Source organism: Salmo trutta, chromosome 39, assembly GCF_901001165.1.
Source record: "Salmo trutta chromosome 39, fSalTru1.1, whole genome shotgun sequence".
NCBI lineage: Eukaryota > Metazoa > Chordata > Actinopteri > Salmoniformes > Salmonidae > Salmo > Salmo trutta.
The window spans coordinates 4,902,175-4,924,230 of NC_042995.1; the positions used below are offsets into that span (position 1 = coordinate 4,902,175).

Genomic DNA, 22,056 nt, shown 5'->3' on the forward strand with positions numbered 1-22,056 from the left:
GTCTGATGTCAGTGTGTTTATGGGGTCTGATAGGTCAACGTATTGTCTGATGTCAGTGTGTTTATGGGGTCTGATAGGTCAACGTATTGTCTGATGTCAGTGTGTTTAACAAGGCTGTGGGGTCTGATAGGTCAACGTATTGTCTGATGTCAGTGTGTTTATGGGGTCTGATAGGTCAACGTATTGTCTGATGTCAGTGTGTTTAACAAGGCTGTGGGGTCTGATAGGTCAACGTATTGTCTGATGTCAGTGTGTTTATGGGGTCTGATAGGTCAAACGTATTGTCTGATGTCAGTGTGTTTATGGGGTCTGATAGGTCAACGTATTGTCTGATGTCAGTGTGTTTAACAAGGCTGTGGGGTCTGATAGGTCAACGTATTGTCTGATGTCAGTGTGTTTAACAAGGCTGTGGGGTCTGATAGGTCAACGTATTGTCTGATGTCAGTGTGTTTATGGGGTCTTATAGGTCAACGTATTGTCTGATGTCAGTGTGTTTATGGGGTCTGATAGGTCAACGTATTGTCTGATGTGAGTGTGTTTAACAAGGCTGTGGGGTCTGATAGGTCAACGTATTGTCTGATGTCAGTGTGTTTATGGGGTCTGATAGGTCAACGTATTGTCTGATGTGAGTGTGTTTAACAAGGCTGTGGGGTCTGATAGGTCAACGTATTGTCTGATGTCAGTGTGTTTATGGGGTCTGATAGGTCAACGTATTGTCTGATGTCAGTGTGTTTAACAAGGCTGTGGGGTCTGATAGGTCAACGTATTGTCTGATGTCAGTGTGTTTAACAAGGCTGTGGGGTCTGATAGGTCAATGTATTGTCTGATGTCAGTGTGTTTATGGGGTCTGATAGGTCAACATATTGTCTGATGTCAGTGTGTTTAACAAGGCTGTGTGGTCTGATAGGTCAACGTATTGTCTGATGTCAGTGTGTTTAACAAGGCTGTGGGGTCTGATAGGTCAACGTATTGTCTGATGTCAGTGTGTTTATGGGGTCTGATAGGTAAACGTATTGTCTGATGTCAGTGTGTTTATGGGGTCTGATAGGTCAATGTATTGTCTGATGTCAGTGTGTTTATGGGGTCTGATAGGTCAACGCATTGTCTGATGTCAGTGTGTTTATGGGGTCTGATAGGTCAACGTATTGTCTGATGTCAGTGTGTTTAACAAGGCTGTGGGGTCTGATAGGTCAACGTATTGTCTGATGTCAGTGTGTTTAACAAGGCTGTGGGGTCTGATAGGTCAACGTATTGTCTGATGTCAGTGTGTTTATGGGGTCTGATAGGTCAACGTATTGTCTGATGTCAGTGTGTCAAGGCTGTGGGGTCTGATAGGTCAACGTATTGTCTGATGTCAGTGTGTTTAACAAGGCTGTGGGGTCTGATAGGTCAATGTATTGTCTGATGTCAGTGTGTTCATGGGGTCTTAGGTCAACGTATTGTCTGATGTCAGTGTGTTTAACAAGGCTGTGGGGTCTGAATAGGTCAACGTATTGTCTGATGTCAGTGTGTTTATGGGGTCTGATAGGTCAACGTATTGTCCTGATGTCAGTGTGTTAACAAGGCTGTGGGGTCTGATAGGTCAACGTATTGTCTGATGTCAGTGTGTTTATGGGGTCTGATAGGTCAACGTATTGTCTGATGTGAGTGTGTTTAACAAGGCTGTGGGGTCTGATAGGTCAACATATTGTCTGATGTCAGTGTGTTTAACAAGGTTGTGGGGTCTGATAGGTCAACGTATTGTGTGATGTCAGTGTGTTTAACAAGGCTGTGGGGTCTGATAGGTCAACGTATTGTCTGATGTCAGTGTGTTTATGGGGTCTGATAGGTCAACGTATTGTCTGATGTCAGTGTGTTTAACAAGGCTGTGGGGTCTGATAGGTCAACGTATTGTCTGATGTCAGTGTGTTTATGGGGTCTGATAGGTCAACGTATTGTCTGATGTCAGTGTGTTTAGCTTGGGGTCTGATAGGTCAACGTATTGTCTGATGTCAGTGGTGTTTATCAAGGCTGTGGGGTCTGATAGGTCAATGTTTGTCTGATGTCAGTGTGTTTAACAAGGCTGTGGGGTCTGATAGGTCATGTATTGTCTGATGTCAGTGTGTTTATGGGGTCTGATAGGTCAACGTATTGTCTGATGTCAGTGTGTTTAACAAGGCTGTGGGGTCTGCTAGGTCAACGTATTGTCTGATGTCAGTGTGTTTGAGGGGTCTGATAGGTCAACGTATTGTCTGATGTCAGTGTGTTTAACAAGGCTGTGGGTCTGTATAGGTCAACGTATTGTCTGATGTCAGTGTTTTAACAAGGCTGTGGGGTCTGATAGGTCAACGTATGTCTGATGTCAGTGTGTTTATGGGGTCTGATAGGTCAACGTATTGTCTGATGTCAGTGTGTTTATGGGGTCTGATAGGTCAACGTATTGTCTGATGTCAGTGTGTTTATGGGGTCTGATAGGTCAACGTATTGTCCTGATGTCAGTGTGGTTTAACACAAGGCCTAGGGGGTCTGGATAGGTCAACGTAATTGTCTTGAAGTGGGTCAGTGTTGTTATGGGTATATGATGGGGGTTCTGATAGGACAACATATTGTCTGAATGTCAGTGTGTGTATGGGGTTCCTGATAGGTCAACGTATTGGTCCTGATGTCAGTGTGTTTATCAAGGCTGTTGGGTTCTGATAGGTTAACGTATTGTCCTGATGTCATGTGTTTAACAAGGCTGTGGGTTCTGATAGGTCAACGGATGTCTGATGTCAGTGTGTTTATGAATCTGATAGGTCAACGTATTGTCTGATGTCAGTGTGTTTATGGGTCTGATAGGTCAACGTATTGTCTGATGTCAGTGTTTTTAACAGGGCTGTGGGGTCTGATAGGTCAACATATTGTCTGATGTCAGTGTGTTTATGGGGTCTGATAGGTCAACGTATTGTCTGATGTCAGTGTGTTTATGGGGTCTGATAGGTCAACGATTGTCTGATGTCAGTGTGTTTATGGGGTCTGATAGGTCAACGTATTGTGTGATGTCAGTGTGTTTATGGGGTCTGATAGGTCAACGTATTGTCTGATGTCATTGTGTTTAACAAGGCTGTGGGGTCTGATAGGTCAACGTATTGTCTGATGTCAGTGTGTTTAACAAGGCTGTGGGGTCTGATAGGTCAACGTATTGTCTGATGTCAGTGTGTTTAACAAGGCTGTGGGGTCTGATAGGTCAACGTATTGTCTGATGTCAGTGTGTTTATGGGGTCTGATAGGTTCACGTATTGTGCTGATGTCAGTGTGTTTATGGGGTCTGATAGGTCAACGTATTGTCTGATTCAGTGTGTTTATGGGGGTCTGATAGGGTCAACGTATTGTCTGATGTCAGTGTGTTTAACAAGGCTGTGGGGTCGGATAGGTCAACGTATTGTCTGATGTCAGTGTGTTTATGGGTCTGATATGTCAACGTATGTCTGATGTCAGTGTGTTTATGGGGGTCTGATAGGTCACGTATTGTCTGATGTCAGTGTGTTTACGGGGTCTGATAGCTCACGATTGTCTGATGTCAGTGTGTTTATTGGGGTCTGATAGTCACGTATTGTATGATGTCAGTGTGTTATGGGGTCTGATAGGTCACGTATTGTCTGATGTCAGTGTGTTTAACAAGGCTGTGGGGTCTGATAGGTCAATGTATTGTCTGATGTCAGTGTGTTTATGGGGTCTGATAGGTCAACGTATTGTCTGATGTCAGTGTGTTTAACAAGGCTGTGGGGTCTGATAGGTCAACGTATTGTCTGATGTCAGTGTGTTTATCAAGGCTGTGGGGTCTGATAGGTCAACGTATTGTCTGATGTCAGTGTGTTTATGAATCTGATAGGTCAACGTATTGTCTGATGTCAGTGTGTTTATGGGGTCTGATAGGTCAACGTATTGTCTGATGTCAGTGTGTTTAACAGGGCTGTGGGGTCTGATAGGTCAACATATTGTCTGATGTCAGTGTGTTTATGGGGTCTGATAGGTCAACGTATTGTCTGATGTCAGTGTGTTTATGGGGTCTGATAGGTCAACGTATTGTCTGATGTCAGTGTGTTTATGGGGTCTGATAGGTCAACGTATTGTCTGATGTCAGTGTGTTTATGGGGTCTGATAGGTCAACGTATTGTCTGATGTCAGTGTGTTTAACAAGGCTGTGGGGATCTGATAGGTCAACGTATTGTCTGATGTCAGTGTGTTTAACAAGGCTGTGGGGTCTGATAGGTCAACGTATTGTCTGATGTCAGTGTGTTTAACAAGGCTGTGGGGTCTGATAGGTCAACGTATTGTCTGATGTCAGTGTGTTTATGGGGTCTGATAGGTCAACGTATTGTCTGATGTCAGTGTGTTTATGGGTCTGATAGGTCAACGTATTGTCTGATGTCAGTGTGTTATGGGGTCTGATAGGTCAAGTATTGTCTGATGTCAGTGTGTTTAACAAGGCTGTGGGGTCTGATAGGTCAACGTATTGTCTGATGTCAGTGTGTTATGGGTCTGATAGGTTAAACGTATTGTCTGATGGAAGCTTGGGGTCTGATTAGGTCAACGTATTTGTCTGATGTCAGTGTGTTTATGGGTCTGATAGGTCACCGTATTGTCTGACTGTCAGTGTGTTTATGGGGTCTGATAGGTCAACGTATTGTCTGATTGTCAGTGTGTTTACTGGGTTCTGATAGGTCAACGTTTATTGTCTGATGTCAGTGTGTTTATGGGGTCTGATAGGTCAACGTATTGTCTGATGTCAGTGTTTATGGGGGTCGATAGGTCAACGTATTGTCTGATGTCAGTGTGTGTTAACAAGGCTGTGGGGTCTGATAGGTCAATGTATTGTCTGATGTCAGTGTGTTTATGGGGTCTGATAGGTCAACGATTGTCTGATGTCAGTGTGTTTAACAAGGCTGTGGGTGTCTGATAGGTCAACGTATTGTCTGCTGTCAGTGTGGTTATCAAGGCTGTGGGGTCTGATAGGTCAATGTATTGTCTGATGTCAGTGTGTTTAACAAGGCTGTGGGGTCTGATAGGTCAATGTATTGTCTGATTTCAGTGTGTTTATGGGGTCTGATAGGTCAACGTATTGTCTGATGTCAGTGTGTTTAACAAGGCTGTGGGGTCTGGTAGGTCAACGTATTGTCTGATGTCAGTGTGTTTATGGGGTCTGATAGGTCAACGTATTGTCTGATGTCAGTGTGTTTAACAAGGCTGTGGGGTCTGATAGGTCAACGTATTGTCTGATGTCAGTGTGTTTAACAAGGCTGTGGGGTCTGATAGGTCAACGTATTGTCTGATGTCAGTGTGTTTATGGGGTCTGATAGGTCAACGTATTGTCTGATGTCAGTGTGTTTATGGGGTCTGATAGGTCAACGTATTGTCTGATGTCAGTGTGTTTATGGGGTCTGATAGGTCAACGTATTGTCTGATGTCAGTGTGTTAACAAGGCTATGGGGTCTGATAGGTCAACGTAGTGTCTGATGTCAGTGTGTTTATGGGGTCTGATAGGACAACGTATTGTCTGATGTCAGTGTGTTTATGGGGTCTGATAGGTCAACGTATTGTCTGATGTCAGTGTGTTTATCAAGGCTGTGGGTTCTGATAGGTTAACGTGTTGTCTGATGTCAGTGTGGTTTAACAAGGCTGTGGGGTCCTGATAGGTCAACATATTGTCTGATGTCAGTGTGTTTATGGGGTCTGATAGGTCAACGTATTGTCTGATGTCAGTGTGTTTTATGGGGTCTGATAGGTCAACGTATTGTCTGATGTCCGTGTGTTTATGGGTCTGATAGGTCAACGTATTGTCTGATGTCAGTGTGTTTAACAAGGCTGTGGGGTCTGATAGGTCAACGTATTGTCTGATGTCAGTGTGTTTATGGGGTCTGATAGGTCAACGTATTGTCTGATGTCAGTGTGTTTAACAAGGCTGTGGGGTCTGATAGGTCAACGTATTGTCTGATGTCAGTGTGTTTATGGGGTCTGATAGGTCAACGTATTGTCTGATGTCAGTGTGTTTATGGGGTCTGATAGGTCAACGTATTGTCTGATGTCAGTGTGTTTACGGGGTCTGATAGGTCAACGTAGTGTCTGATGTCAGTGTGTTTATGGGGTCTGATAGGTCAACGTATTGTCTGATGTCAGTGTGTTTAACAAGGCTGTGGGGTCTGATAGGTCAATGTATTGTCTGATGTCAGTGTGTTTATGGGGTCTGATAGGTCAACGTATTGTCTGATGTCAGTGTGTTTAACAAGGCTGTGGGGTCTGATAGGTCAACGTATTGTCTGATGTCAGTGTGTTTATCAAGGCTGTGGGGTCTGATAGGTCAATGTATTGTCTGATGTCAGTGTGTTTAACAAGGCTGTGGGGTCTGATAGGTCAATGTATTGTCTGATTTCAGTGTGTTTATGGGGTCTGATAGGTCAACGTATTGTCTGATGTCAGTGTGTTTAACAAGGCTGTGGGGTCTGGTAGGTCACGTATTGTCTGATGTCAGTGTGTTTATGGGGTCTGATAGGTCAACGTATTGTCTGATGTCAGTGTGTTTAACAAGGCTGTGGGGTCTGATAGGTCAACGTATTGTCTGATGTCAGTGTGTTTAACAAGGCTGTGGGGTCTGATAGGTCAACGTATTGTCTGATGTCAGTGTGTTTATGGGGTCTGATAGGTCAACGTATTGTCTGATGTCAGTGTGTTTATGGGGTCTGATAGGTCAACGTATTGTCTGATGTCAGTGTGTTTATGGGGTCTGATAGGTCAACGTATTGTCTGATGTCAGTGTGTTTAACAAGGCTATGGGGTCTGATAGGTCAACGTATTGTCTGATGTCAGTGTGTTTATGGGGTCTGATAGGACAACGTATTGTCTGATGTCAGTGTGTTTATGGGGTCTGATAGGTCAACGTATTGTCTGATGTCAGTGTGTTTATCAAGGCTGTGGGTTCTGATAGGTTAACGTGTTGTCTGATGTCAGTGTGTTTAACAAGGCTGTGGGGTCTGATAGGTCAACATATTGTCTGATGTCAGTGTGTTTATGGGGTCTGATAGGTCAACGTATTGTCTGATGTCAGTGTGTTTATGGGGTCTGATAGGTCAACGTATTGTCTGATGTCCGTGTGTTTATGGGGTCTGATAGGTCAACGTATTGTCTGATGTCAGTGTGTTTAACAAGGCTGTGGGGTCTGATAGGTCAATGTATTGTCTGATGTCAGTGTGTTTATGGGGTCTGATAGGTCAACGTATTGTCTGATGTCAGTGTGTTTAACAAGGCTGTGGGGTCTGATAGGTCAACGTATTGTCTGATGTCAGTGTGTTTAACAAGGCTGTGGGGTCTGATAGGTCAATGTATTGTCTGATGTCAGTGTGTTTATGGGGTCTGATAGGTCAACGTATTGTCTGATGTCAGTGTGTTTAACAAGGCTGTGGGGTCTGATAGGTCAACATATTGTCTGATGTCAGTGTGTTTATGGGGTCTGATAGGTCAACGTATTGTCTGATGTCAGTGTGTTTATGGGGTCTGATAGGTCAACGTATTGTCTGATGTCAGTGTGTTTATGGGGTCTGATAGGTCAACGTATTGTCTGATGTCAGTGTGTTTAACAAGGCTGTGGGGTCTGATAGGTCAATGTATTGTCTGATGTCAGTGTGTTTATGGGGTCTGATAGGTCAACGTATTGTCTGCTGTCAGTGTGTTTAACAAGTCTGTGGGGTCTGATAGGTCAACGTATTGTCTGATGTCAGTGTGTTTAACAAGGCTGTGGGGTCTGATAGGTCAATGTATTGTCTGATGTCAGTGTGTTTATGGGGTCTGATAGGTCAACGTATTGTCTGATGTCAGTGTGTTTAACAAGGCTGTGGGGTCTGATAGGTCAACGTATTGTCTGATGTCAGTGTGTTTATGGGGTCTGATAGGTCAACGTATTGTCTGATGTCAGTGTGTTTATGGGGTCTGATAGGACAACGTATTGTCTGATGTCAGTGTGTTATTGGGGTCTGATAGGTCAACGTATTGTCTGATGTCAGTGTGTTTATCAAGGCTGTGGGGTCTGATTGGTTAACGTATTGTCTGATGTCAGTGTGTTTAACAAGGCTGTGGGTTCTGATAGGTCAACGTATTGTCTGATGTCAGTGTGTTTATGGGGTCTGATAGGTCAACGTATTGTCTGATGTCAGTGTGTTTATGGGGTCTGATAGGTCAACGTATTGTCTGATGTCAGTGTGTTTAACAAGGCTGTGGGGTCTGATAGGTCAACATATTGTCTGATGTCAGTGTGTTTATGGGGTCTGATAGGTCAACGTATTGTCTGATGTCAGTGTGTTTATGGGGTCTGATAGGTCAACGTATTGTCTGATGTCAGTGTGTTTATGGGGTCTGATAGGTCAACGTATTGTCTGATGTCAGTGTGTTTATGGGGTCTGATAGGTCAACGTATTGTCTGATGTCAGTGTGTTTAACAAGGCTGTGGGGTCTGATAGGTCAATGTATTGTCTGATGTCAGTGTGTTTATGGGGTCTGATAGGTCAACGTATTGTCTGATGTCAGTGTGTTTAACAAGGCTGTGGGGTCTGAAAGGTCAACGTATTGTCTGATGTCAGTGTGTTTAACAAGGCTGTGGGGTCTGATAGGTCAACGTATTGTCTGATGTCAGTGTGTTTATGGGGTCTGATAGGTCAACGTATTGTCTGATGTCAGTGTGTTTATGGGGTCTGATAGGTCAACGTATTGTCTGATGTCAGTGTGTTTAACAAGGCTATGGGGTCTGATAGGTCAACGTATTGTCTGATGTCAGTGTGTTTATGGGGTCTGATAGGACAACGTATTGTCTGATGTCAGTGTGTTTATCAAGGCTGTGGGGTCTGATAGGTTAACGTATTGTCTGATGTCAGTGTGTTTAACAAGGCTGTGGGTTCTGATAGGTCAACGTATTGTCTGATGTCAGTGTGTTTATGGGGTCTGATAGGTCAACGTATTGTCTGATGTCAGTGTGTTTATGGGGTCTGATAGGTCAACGTATTGTCTGATGTCAGTGTGTTTATGGAGTCTGATAGGTCAACGTATTGTCTGATGTCAGTGTGTTTTGTGTTTGTTGACTTATTTCCCATTCTCTCTGTTTTTCAAAAAAAATATAAATATGTAAAATGCATGCTCTATGTCCTGTTATTATGCATTAGATTTATGCACTTCCATTTAAATATCCTATTTAGCTAGTCAAACTCAATAAAAGACAATAGCAGACAGCATCAACCAGTGGATGATATACCATATTTACATACTATACATACAGACTAGAATATATATATGATATTTTTATATTATATACTATATATTTAGCTGTGTTATTATTTCATACTGTAACTTCCTTCATACCTTTCTTGCCTCTCTTTCTTTCTCTCTCGCTCTTCTCTCTCTCTGTATCCCTCTCCTTCCCTCCCCTCTCCCTCTGTATCTCTCTCCCTCCCTCCCTTCTCTTTGTATCCCTCTCTTTCCCTTCCCTCTCTCTCTGTATCCATCTCCTTCCCACCCCTCTCTCGCTGTATCCCTCTCCTTCCCTCCCCTCTCTCTCTGTATGCCTCTCCTTCCCTCTCTCCAGCCTATATTGAGGACGTGGCGCGCTGTGTGGACCAATCCAAGCGCCTCATCATCGTCATGACACCCAATTATGTGGTGCGGCGGGGTTGGAGCATCTTCGAGCTGGAGACCCGCCTCCGGAACATGCTGGTCACCGGGGAGATCAAGGTGATTCTGATTGAGTGTGCCGAGCTGCATGGCATCATGAACTACCAGGAAGTGGAAGCGCTCAAACACACCATCAAGATGCTGACCGTCATCAAGTGGCGTGGCCCCAAGAGCAACAAGCTCAGCTCCAACTTCTGGAAACACTTGCAGTACGAGATGCCCTTCAAGCACATGGAGCCCATCATCAGCAACGAGCAGGTGCTGGACGTCAGCGAGCAGGGCCCTTTCGGCGAGCTCCAAACCGTCTCCGCCATCTCCATGGCAGCCGCCACCTCCACCGCCATGGCCACGGCGCACCCGGACTTGCGGAGCACCTTCCACAACTCCACTGTCAACTACCACACCCAGATGAGGCAGCAGAAACATTACTACCGCAGCTACGAGTACGACATGGCCCCCGGCGGCAGCCTGCCTCCCCTCTCCACCCTGGGTAACCAGCACACCTACTGCAACATCCCTATGACTCTGATCAACGGACAGAGGCCCCACGGCCAGGCCAGGACACCCAGAGAACAGAGCATCGAGGAGGCACACGCCAATAACGCCATGCTACCGCTGCTGCCACGCGAGACCAGTATATCCAGTGTCATCTGGTGACAGCACCAGGCTGGCATAGGGACAGATGGGATATATTGTATGTAGAGGGAGAACTAGCTGGCAGAGTGTGTGGTGGTGGTGGTGGAGCGGGTGTTGCTACGGAGATCCTTAGTGGACTAGAGACTGCTGCTGTGGAATTTGCACCAGGATTCACAGGGGGAAATCACCAACACAGGACAAGTCATTCTGTCAGACTAAGCGACATTTGTTTGACAAGGACTAAGGAGGATTTGGCGTGAAAAGGAGAACCCGTTGGGTTTGAAATGCCTGTACACACAGACACCAACGCCGATGTTCATTTACCCAGAAACTCAAGGAATACAGGGTCTTGTACATATATTTTATATTTCTTTATAGAGTCAGTATTTTTCGGTTGTTTTTCTTTGACCTTTCATTCACCAGTTTTTATCATCAAATTTCTACGTCTGTTTTGATTTAAGGTTTTAATTTTTTTGTATTTGGGTATGAAAGTGAAACGATGGTCTTTGAGGTCTATTGGCTGATCTGTTGTAATTTTGATCTTGACTTGTAGTGGAACTGGTGTAGTTTGAAAGCTCTTTGTTTTTTAACAGTTATGGCACTGTAGCGGGAAAGTTTTGATGTTTCATTCGAAAGAAAATGTCATTTTTTTGTTGTCCTGGTTACGTAGATGGAATCTTCTTTTATTTGGGACTCTTATTAAACACAACTAGATTATGCAACAGATGAAGAGGCCTGGGAGTATGCAAGATATGAATAGATGAACCAACCCACCGGGACACTATAGAGACTGGTGCTAGACTTGGTGTGCAAGTTTTGCAGCTCTCGCAAACATAGTGACATGCTCTTTTCAAAAGACAGCCTTTCTGTTCAGCTTAACAGAGACATATATCGCCCTAAAAACAACTACGTGTATTATTTTATGAGAAAGTATATTTTTGTAACAAAAATATTTGCTTGGAAGTACATACTTATTCACATTTCATTCCACTAATGACAGAAATAGAGTAACATGCATTTTGTTTTCTACATTATTTTGCTATGCAGTTCCCTAATTGCATAGCAGACAAAGTGGATGTTTGAGTCCTTCACTAAATGTCTTATCTTAGTGGAAAGATGAAAAAATATAAAATGATTTGAGATGTTTTCATCAAGTCCTAATATCATTGTTGGGTGGGGGGGGCAATGTATATTTGTGTTTCGAATACTTTTCCATAACAGAGGAGTGTGCATAGCAACTAGATGTATTCAACCTATGATATATGTCAATGTATTTAAAAAGAAGAAACACTGTACACACTCGAAAACGTTCATCAAAGCAGATTCGTGAAAAGTATCTTCATTTCCCCACCGCACATGAATACCAGATAACCTCGATGTAGTGCCTCCCTGATTTCTATGGAGAAGGACAGCAGCCATTTTGAAAAGACGACACACTGAACACAGTTGACTTCCAAGATATGTTCAGAGTGTTGTTGTCATATGTTCCTAGAAGAAGAAATGTTTAGCATATCATGTGACAGTCTGTCAAACGGACCAAAATACAGGAGCAAATCATGGAGTTCGACCCAAGAGAAATGTATCTCCACACATAGTGACAAATAAATGCTCATCCATTTTGATTCCTCTGAAATTCAACTTAAACCCCTTCAAATATGGTTCGTAGTGGTACAGGAAAAGTCAAGATTATCCTCATTATTCTTCAAGCAAGTGAGACCAAAGCTAAAATTGTGCTTGTGAAGAAAAAAGATCTGAAATCCACACCACATGATCCACATTAGGGCTTGTTTTAGGGCTTTACCAAGTTTTTTGGTTAGTTTCAGATTGGCCAAAATATGATGTCATGAAGTCCCATTAAGCAACAATAAGAGCTACTCAAAGACCCAAACGTTGTTCTTTTACCAGGACTTGATAAAGCCTGGTTGGGAGGCGCTTTAGTGGGGAGAGTAGGCCTGTGTTGGGTCGGTCCTGACACAACGCATGTCCCTATAACATCGCCATGGTTACACTGATGTAAACAGTCTCCAAGGGAACCTCAGAAAGAAAGAAAGTGAGAGACTGTGCTCTCATACGATCCACGATCATTTCATACATAGTTCTTGTGAGGCTAACCCTATGAAGTAAGATACGGTCATTTACGGGATCCAACACGGGTGTTCGATATACTGTAATATCTGATATCATAACGTTGTTTTATTGATACTTCATAGTGCTAGCAGCTTCTAAACAGAAACAGTGAGGTAGTGTATTCAGTCCCTTGTAGTGCCAAACATTATGCAAAGTATTAACCTATACACAATGAGTAAACTCTGTAAGAGATGTCTATGTCCCCCTCGGTCTGCAAAAATGATTGGTTTTTCAATTTCCCTTTGGTTTAACTTTTCAAAGTGTTGGTCTTTTTCTTCAATGTACTGTACTCAGTTGGCTGCTTGGTATATCACTGAGAAGAACGTCAATTTCCAACTGTCATACCTGCCTGACCCAACAGAAAACACAGTAACGTTTGATACATTCGAGACAGAGCTCCTTTAAGGGGTGGATTTCTTGTATTCTATGACATTGTGTATATAAATCAAAAAGGATAATAAGATGAAGACAATCTAGCCACATTCATAAAAAAATACGTTTGCATTTTCAGAGTGAGTGGCAAACTTGTTTTATGAACCTTTCTGGAAATCATAATAATGATATTAATGATGATCATAATTAATAATATATAGCACAGAATTATTCCAGGCACTTTCACAATTTTGAGACAAGATTACGGTTCTGTTGTCTCTCCTGTTTCTGATTCATTTCGTTTTTTATTATGTACCTGCAATGTTAATTAAAGAGATACTATTATTATTAATAATAAAAACACATTTAATAATTGTTCTTTAGACCTCTCTACTTGCATCTTGACACGTACAGGCTTGTTATGATGGGACACCAAATCAAATGTTGATTGCAATCGATGATTTTCATTTAAAGTAACTTCCCGGTGAAAATCTCACTTTTGAAAGTTAATATTCTGTTAACTCATATCCAATTAATGTTGTTGACTTGTATACTCGTATTTGTGGCCAAAGCATAAATTGGAGGGGGAAAAAGCACTTCAAAAACACCACCTCAAACTTGCATCTCAAATAGACCGTTTAAAAAACGCTTGCTATTTCCTCATAGAGCGTGATGTCATCTCCCTGAGGAAGAGCTGGCTAATCAGTGGTCTAGAGGAGGGAGAGCTGGCCAGTCCGCGTTCTACTTGCATGAATATGTTTAATGACCGATATATACCCACACCATTCTACCATTCTGTTGTTGGGGTACACAACACAAAAAAACAGCTTTTTAACATATTCAATTAAAACATTTTGGGAGGAAAACTATTTAATTCTAGGTCATATTTAATAGAAATGTGGAAACACTGGGCAGTTAATGAATCACTTATGATGTAGTTATGATGTAGTTCCTCTCCCATTACACATTAATAACCATATTACAATGTCATAACTCACATAATAAGATTTCATATTGATTACATAAGCTTCTGCTTAATTTCTACTCCACTCTTTGGTGTTGAGGTATGTTGGGAAACTGTATGTTGCAGGAAAACACTGTAATCTTGAACCCCGGATAGATCCAACCGTCACGGCAGAATCCAGGCCACTATACCGGACCGCAGCAGCAGCTAAGCTTGTGATCAAGTCTGTTCATCACACACACACATACACACACTAAAATATTGTAATTATGGATGTGTCAGTGTTCACAGGCCTTCAGACTGTACGACTTCAACCTCCCGACGTCTGCCTTCGATTCATTTCTTTCCAACTCTTTCTTTCCCCTCCTTGCCTCTTTTGACTTCACCCTTTCCCAGTCCCCTCCCACTCACAAGGCAGGCAATACACTTGACCTCGTCTTTACTAGAGGCTGTTGACCTACTAATCTCCTGGAAACCCCCCTCCAGGTCTCTATTCATTACTTTGTTTCCTTTTCTGTCTCCCTCTCCCTCTCCTCCAACCCTAGCCACTCAAACCCTACCCAGTCAGGCTTCAAGACGGGTCACTCAACCAAGACTACTCTTCCCTGTGTCACGGAGGCTATTCGCACTGCCAAAGATGACTCTGTCCTCTGTTCTCATCCTCCTAGATCTATCCGCTGCCTTCGACACCGTGAACCATCAGATCCTCCTCTCCACCCATTCAAGGCTGGGCGTCTCTGCACACTCTTGGATTGCATCCTACCTGGCAGGCTGCTCCTACCAGGTGACGTGGAGAGGATCGGTCTGCACAACATAATCTCACTACTGGTGTCCCCCAGGGCTCAGTTCTAGGCCCTCTCCTCTTCTCTCTACACTAAGTCACTCGGCTCCATCATATCCTCACGTGGTCTCTCCTATCATTGCCATACTTTTCTCCTTCCTCCCTTCTGACACCCAAGTGGTGACACACATCTCTGCGTGCCTGCCAGATATCTCAGCCTGGGTATTGGCCCACCACCTCAAGCACAACCTCGACAAGACGGAGCTGTTCTTCCTCCCGGGGAAGACCTGTTCGCTCCAAGACCTCTCCATCACAGTTCACAACTCCACGGTGTCCCCCTCCCAGAGTGCAAAGAACCTTGGCATGACCCTGGACAACACCCTGTCATTCTCCTCCAGGTTCATGCTCTACAACATCCGTAGAGTACGACCCTACCTCACACAGGAAGTGACGCAGGTCCTAATCCAGGCACTTGTCATCTCCCGTCTGGACTACTGCGACTACTGCAGCTTGTGCCATCAAACCCCTGCAACTTATCCAGAACGCTGCAGCCCGCCCAGTGTTCAACCCTCCCAAATTCTCCCATGTCACCCCGCTCATCCGCACACACCTCTCGCATCCACTACAAGACCATGGTACTTGCCTACGGAGCAGCAAGAGGAACTGTTCCTCCCTACCTTCCCCCCTTTTGTGAACTAACACTCACTCATTTCCCCTTTACTAGTTCTGACTTTGCTGATAGCTACTTTATTGAGGAAAAGTGTACTTACTATGACTGTGATGTGTGGTTGTCCCACCTAGCATTCTTAAGATGAATGCACTAAGTCTCTCTGGATAAGAACGTCTGCTAAATGACTAACATGTCAAATGTAAATGGGGGGTGGGGGGGCTGCACTCACTTTAAAAGGCACCTTTCTGCACTGAAACATTCCATCCAAGGGAATGCATAGTCAGTTCCTCCGTTTTATTGCTTTGTGCCTGTTGCCACAGCAATCATTTCCTGCAAGTAAGTGTTTGAATGTTGGTGGTGTCATAGATTCTACTAAGTGTCTGGAACTCTATTAGAGGGATGCAACACCACACACACACACACACACACACACACACACACACACACACACACACACACACACACACACACACACACACACACACACACACACACACACACACACACACACACACACACACACACACACACACACACCCCAAAGTACTGTAATCATGGATGTGTCCGTGTTCCGACAATCAGGGGCTCCTGCACTTCCTTTAAAAGGCACCTTTCTACACTGAAACATTCCAACCAAGGGAATGCATAGTCGGTTCCTGTTGGGGTTTTTTTACATTGTGCCTGTTGCCACAGCAACCATGCCCTCACAAGTGAATGTTTGAATGTTGGTGGTGGAAGGTGTGCTTGCTGGGTTGGGGAGTTTTGAGAGGGAGTGGGGGGGTTAAACTGGCAAGGTGGAGGTGCTGCTATTGTGGAGGAGTAACCCCCCTAAACACCAGTTCACCAACAGCCTGTGTTTGCATTGTGATCTGGCTGCATGGGTAATTGGCTGGCTCCAGAGAATACCGACCAAGCAAGGAGCAGCAATCCTCCATATTGGGGCCTAATTAAGCTAATTAAATGATGTCTGTGCACCATACGGAGGGAGAGAGGGAGGCGTGCTCCATCATTCACGAGATCTAAACATCAACGTTGAGCCGTACAGTATGCAGTGTGTATCCTGTATTTGTTCATATGGCGTACTAGACAGATAGGCTTTTAGAAATAACAGACTGACATGACCCATTCTACTGGCCGTCTGCGGTGAGTCATATCTCAGTACTGGTTTCCTGGAGCTATGTCAGCAGTCTAATACTGGTTACATGACGGTGTGTGTAGGATGTGATGGCATGACACACAAACATATATTTCATCATTTATTGAAATACATTTTAAGGAAAGAATGGTAAGAATAGAAGCTTTTGAAAATCTTCTTTACCGGTAAACGGTTCCAGTATGTTAGTGTGTATTACGTGTAAGGTGTGCTGTATATATTTTGTGTTGTGTAGTGTCTGTGAGTCATGGTTTGTGTGTGTACATATTTTTTGCGCTGAGAGGAGGGGCCGGTTGTTTATGGCTCCCGTGTGAACTGCTGACGCTGGCCGGTTCCCTGCTGGGTGAGCAGAGCAGAGCAGTACAGGAGTCATAACTCAGTGGACCGCTATTAAACCTGAAGACAACAATCAATACGACTCCTCATTCTGCCCAGCGACTCACTGAATCAGCCAGGGACCCGTCGGTCCGTCGGCAAATCAGCATAAATCAGGTGAGTCAATGCGCTGCTGCGAAACATCCCAAGAACGCTCCACTTGTAAGACCTCACATCACCTGGCCTTGCGGTGAAACCAGCCAAACATCCTTGAAGAAATAACTGTTTGTCTTCTGCCGCTCCTGTCCGTCTGTCTGTCTCTCTCTCTCTGTCTCTCTCTGTCTCTCTCTGTCTCTCTCTGTCTCTCTCTGTCTTCTCTCTCTCTCTCTCTCTCTCTCTCTCTCTCTCTCTCTCTCTCTCTCTCTCTCTCTCTCTCTCTCTCTCTCTCTCTTCCCCTCCCCTCCACCCCACATCTCCCTCTCTCTCTCTTCAGTGTTTTTTTCTTCTCTCTCCGTTTTTTCCTACCTTTTTCTCGTCGTTTGACTGGAATGCTAAACAAGGAAGAAGTATCCATGGTCGTGCATGTGCGTCTATCTGTGTGGCTTCCCAGAGAGGAGACGCCACATGTTTTCATTTAGGATGAAGTGTCTCCATGTGGTTCTTTAGCTTCTGTTGCTTTTCCCTCCAAATGAAATCATCTTCACTTCATTAAGGTGTGACGGCACAATGAGCTCCCCATTCAAATGCACATGACACCGAACAAGCTGCTTACATTACACTACAACTGCTGCTGGGAAGCTCCAGCCATATAGTGATGCTCCTTGTAGGACGTTATTCACTCTGGCAGTTTGGTATTGGTATTTTATTAGGATCCCCATTAGCTGTTGCGAAAGCAACAGAACATTAATAGACAAGAACAGCACAAGGACAGAACTATATACATTTAAAAACGGCACACAGCCTACACATCAATACATACTGTACACACAAACTATCTAGGTCAAGTAGTGGAGAGGTGTTGTGCCGTGAGGTGTTGCTTTATCTGTTTTTTGAAACCAGATTTGCTGTTAATTTGAGCAACATGGAAAGATAATGACTATATAATACGGTACGCTTTCTGGAATTTGTAAAGCCCCCCTTTCCACACACACACACCACCCAGAGTCCCTGTGGGCCTCGCTTCTCTTCATCCCTGTCTCGTGCCGTGTATGACGTCATCCTCCTGGGAAAAAGGTCGACCTGTACATGGAGGTCAGGGGGGAGAGTGGGGCGATGGGGTGAACCATGGGTGGGGGGTGGGGGGGGGGTTTAGCTGGGCTGTAGCCCTACAGACACCGTGCCCTACAGACACCGTGCCCACCAGACACCGTGCCCACCAGACACCGTGCCCTACAGACACGGTGCTCACATGTGGAGGCAGCCATGTTTGGTCACTGCCCCCTAGGCCAGCCCTGTCGTCCATTTAAAATAACATACAGCACAAACTCAACTAAAACTATCAGATTTCACCATGTTATTGATGTGTATTAAAAAAAACAGCGACCTTGGTGCAATTTGTACAATTATCTGATACATGTTCACAACTCTTAGTACAAAACTCAAAAGAGATCATCAAAAAGGCAGTTTTTTCACAACTAAGCACATTTTCAGTTGACTAAGTACAACACACAAAATCATAAAGTCACTTTTCCGCAAGTTAGCGTTTTTCATCATGAATCTTGTTCTGTAAGTAGCTGTACAGAGTGGTCACTAGCTGGCACAGCCACAAAGTCATAAAACCTGATTTTAAACCTAACCTTAACCACTCTGCTAATGCCTAACCCTAATTAATTAACTTTTTTTGTGGGGGGGTTACAAAAAATCTGGTGTTTCTATGTCAAACAGTTGTAATATATTTTAGTCTTCTGTGATGTATATGAAGTGTAATAATGGGATGCAAACTCAAAATGAAATACCTTTCATCTCTAATTCTGACATAGTACAGGTGACTTGTTTTAAGCCCATAACCATGTGTGTGAGGTGTATAATTTTGTTTCAAAATAGATTTGTTACCAAGACAACCAAGAATCACTCTGTGTGACCCTGATCTAGCCCACTGCAGTAGAATACACTATATATACAAAAATGTGGATGATCACTTAAACGTTTGGTTAACCTATAGATTTAACATGTCAACTCATTTGTCTACAACAGATTCTGAGAACTACATAATGAAAATGTCTGTCTGTAAAGTAGAAACATAAAAAGTATGATACTGTATGTACTACTATGATGATTACTATTATGATTTAAAATATGATATTGACAAGATCAGAAATGTACAGTATGTAATAAATAAAATCAAAGTTGATTGGTTGCGTACACAGATGAACAGACTTTACAGCAGGTGCAGGGAAATGGCCCTGTTTCTAGCTCCTACAGTGCAGTAATACAATATCAATACAATACAGTACCAGTACGGAAATAGTCCAGAAAGTCCAAAACAAAAAAGAAATCCATCCCCTATACAGTAAACATGTATCCAAAATAAAGTTGCTCGGCGGAGGGCTCTTATGAACTGAGCAACATATTGGACCACTACAGTACAATACAATACTGTAAAATACAATACACAAATACAAGAAAGATGTACGACTGCCATCCTCATGAGCGTACCACCCTCCTTCAGGCCATCGATGAGGCATGCAATGATTTCAATGCAGATCTACAGTACCAGTCAAAAGTTTGGACACACCTACTCATTCCAGGGTTTTTCTTTATTTTTTTATATTTGCTACATTGTAGAATAATAGTGAAGACATAAAAACTATGAAATAACACATATGGAATCATGTAGTAAACAAAAAAGTGTTTAAAAAATCAAAATATATTTTATATTTAAGATTCTTCAAAGTAGCCACGCTTTGCCTTGACAGCTTTGCAGACTCCTGGCATTCTCTCAACCAGCTTCCAGGTAGTCACCTGGAATTAATTTCAATTAACAGGTGCGCCTTGCTATTTTGTGGAATTTCTTTCCTTCTTAATGCGTTTGAGCCAATCAGTTGTGTTGTGACAAGGTAGGGGTGGTATACAGAAGATAGCCCTATTTGGTAAAAGACCAAGTCCATATTATGGCAAGAACAGCTCAAATAAGCAAAGAGAATCGACAGTCCATCATTACTTTAAAACATGAAGGTCAGTCAATCTGAAAAATTTCAAGAACTTCAAGTGCAGTCGCAAAAACCATCAAGCACTATGATGAAACTGTCTCTCATGAAGACCGCCACAGGAAAGGAAGACCCAGAGTTACCTCTGCTGCTGAGGATAAGTTCATTAGAGTTACCAGCCTCAGAAATGGTGTCCCAAATAAATGCTTCACAGAGTTCCAGTAACAGACACATCTCAGGAGAAGACATACTTTTGGTTTTATGAATGTATTGCCACCGGAGCCCGCCGGTGTAACTGCTTACTGACTGTACACTGTACCGTTACTGCATGATTGTAGCGGGTTTACTAACACATTAGTTCTATTAGCTATGTTGACTAGGATGCTACTTTAGCTAATATGGTGACAACAATGTAGGGTGTCTGTAGCAGGTTATGTATGGTTTGGCTTGGAAAGGTTTTTTAACCTGGTCACATTCAGCTAATGTGTTGTTCATTGAAGTCCACAAACAAAGTGAAATGTGAGAGGGGGAGAGTGGATAGAGGCTACAATGAATACAACGTGGCTGCTATGATCAGGGGTGTATTCATTCCTCTCATTCTGTTGAAAAACGTTTCTTAAACAAAGGCAAACGAAAAAGGGATAAAAATACCTGAATTTATCCAATTTAAACTCTCCTTTGCAGCTGTTGGACAAATGATTACACCATAGATAAGCTAGATGCAGGCAAGAGTGTGCAAGGCGGTATTGAATGTGTCACTGTCTGTCATCTCCAATTTTTCTCTCGACCTGTGTGCACCTACGTTGTGAACTTTCATTCATAGGCTAGGTTGTAGCAACCTCATGATGGGGGCACGGAAAATGTAAGTATCATGTAGTAGCCTAAACCCATCAATGTTACATTGAACTGGGTGAATGGGATATGAATGACAGTCATCCAATATGCTGTAATAGAAATAAGGCCATGCTCATGAACAAAAAAAATTGTGCTCCCTCATCATAAATGTCACTGACCGCCACTGGTGTGTGTGTTGATTTGAAATGGCAGGTGTACTGTAGCTAGAGAAAAAGAAGAGCCAGATCAGGAATGTAGACATTCTTTGTGAAACACTGTCATCTGTTGGTCATGGCTTGAATTGTAGCCTACATGATGTTCATAGTCAGTTTCACCAGTCAGCCAAAAAAAACACAACTCTTCTCTGCATAAACAAACACCTGGATTTGGCCAAGACACATGAGCAACGTGACGAATAGATCTGTCACATGTTCCCTACTTGTAGATATCTCTGGGCCCCTCTCTAGCCGGCCCCTGAACAGCGGTGCATGGCCTACTACAGTGAATGAGGTCACTGTGATCGATAGTTTTTAGGGGCAAACCTACATCCAGATGGATTACCACTGTCTGCACCACTGTCACAGTGGAGGCTGCTGAGGGGAGGACGGCTCATAATAATGTCTGGAACGAAATGAATGGAATGGCATCAACCACGTGTTTGATATGTCTAATACCATTCTATTGACTCCATTCCAGACGTTAATATGAGCCGTCCTCCCCTCAGCAGCCTCCACTGAACTGTCACCAAGACAACTTTTCTAGTTGTAAACACATTTCTTTTTATAAACCCCAAGCCTTAGGAAATTTGAGCACACTGAAAGCTTGAGCATGGGTTGTGAGTGTGGGTTGCCAAGGCAAAATGACTGCCGCTGTGAGAGTGAAAAAAAGGTATATCTTTTTTTAAGTAGCTGCTGCCCTCCCTGGCTATGAACTCTTTCAACCGATGGCCTCCAATCGGGCTGAAAGACAGCTCTCCCCAGCTCTCTCCCTTGTCCCTCTCAGATGATGACATCGCACAGCAGCAGCTTACAGTCAGCCACACACACACACACACACACACACACACACACACACACACACACACACACAGACACACTGCAGCGGCACACGGAGTGCTGTGACAGCTGTGTTTCTACTAGCCTGCAGAGTAATAATTAACTTGTTATCATCTTTGGCAATTAAGAGCTTAATTGGAAAGAAAGCAGAGAGGTTGTGTAGGGAGGGAGGGAGGGGGAGAGAGAAAGAGAGAGAGGCAGTGAGGTACAGTTGGTACAGAAACAACCCTGGGAAATAAACCAAGGGGCGTCTCATGCCACTCATCCTCTGTAGAGATGACTGATGAAGTGGTTTGTTTGAACTTCCTCTCAACGTAACACACACACACGCCCCTCT

At 43.6% G+C, this 22,056-nt stretch overlaps 1 protein-coding gene across 5 annotated transcripts in view; it reads left to right on the forward strand.

Annotated features, from left to right (window-relative positions):
* LOC115179295 (interleukin-1 receptor accessory protein-like 1) overlaps positions 1-12,881 on the forward strand; it is a 355,734-nt gene extending 342,853 nt beyond the window's left edge. For all 5 annotated transcript variants that reach the window (XM_029740689.1, XM_029740686.1, XM_029740691.1 and 2 more), the window contains one exon: positions 9,581-12,881. In XM_029740689.1, coding sequence (XP_029596549.1) covers positions 9,581-10,323 — 743 coding nt within the window. In that variant the 3' untranslated portion in view covers positions 10,324-12,881. The remainder of the gene's footprint in view (positions 1-9,580) is intronic.
* Positions 12,882-22,056: the final 9,175 nt, after the last annotated feature.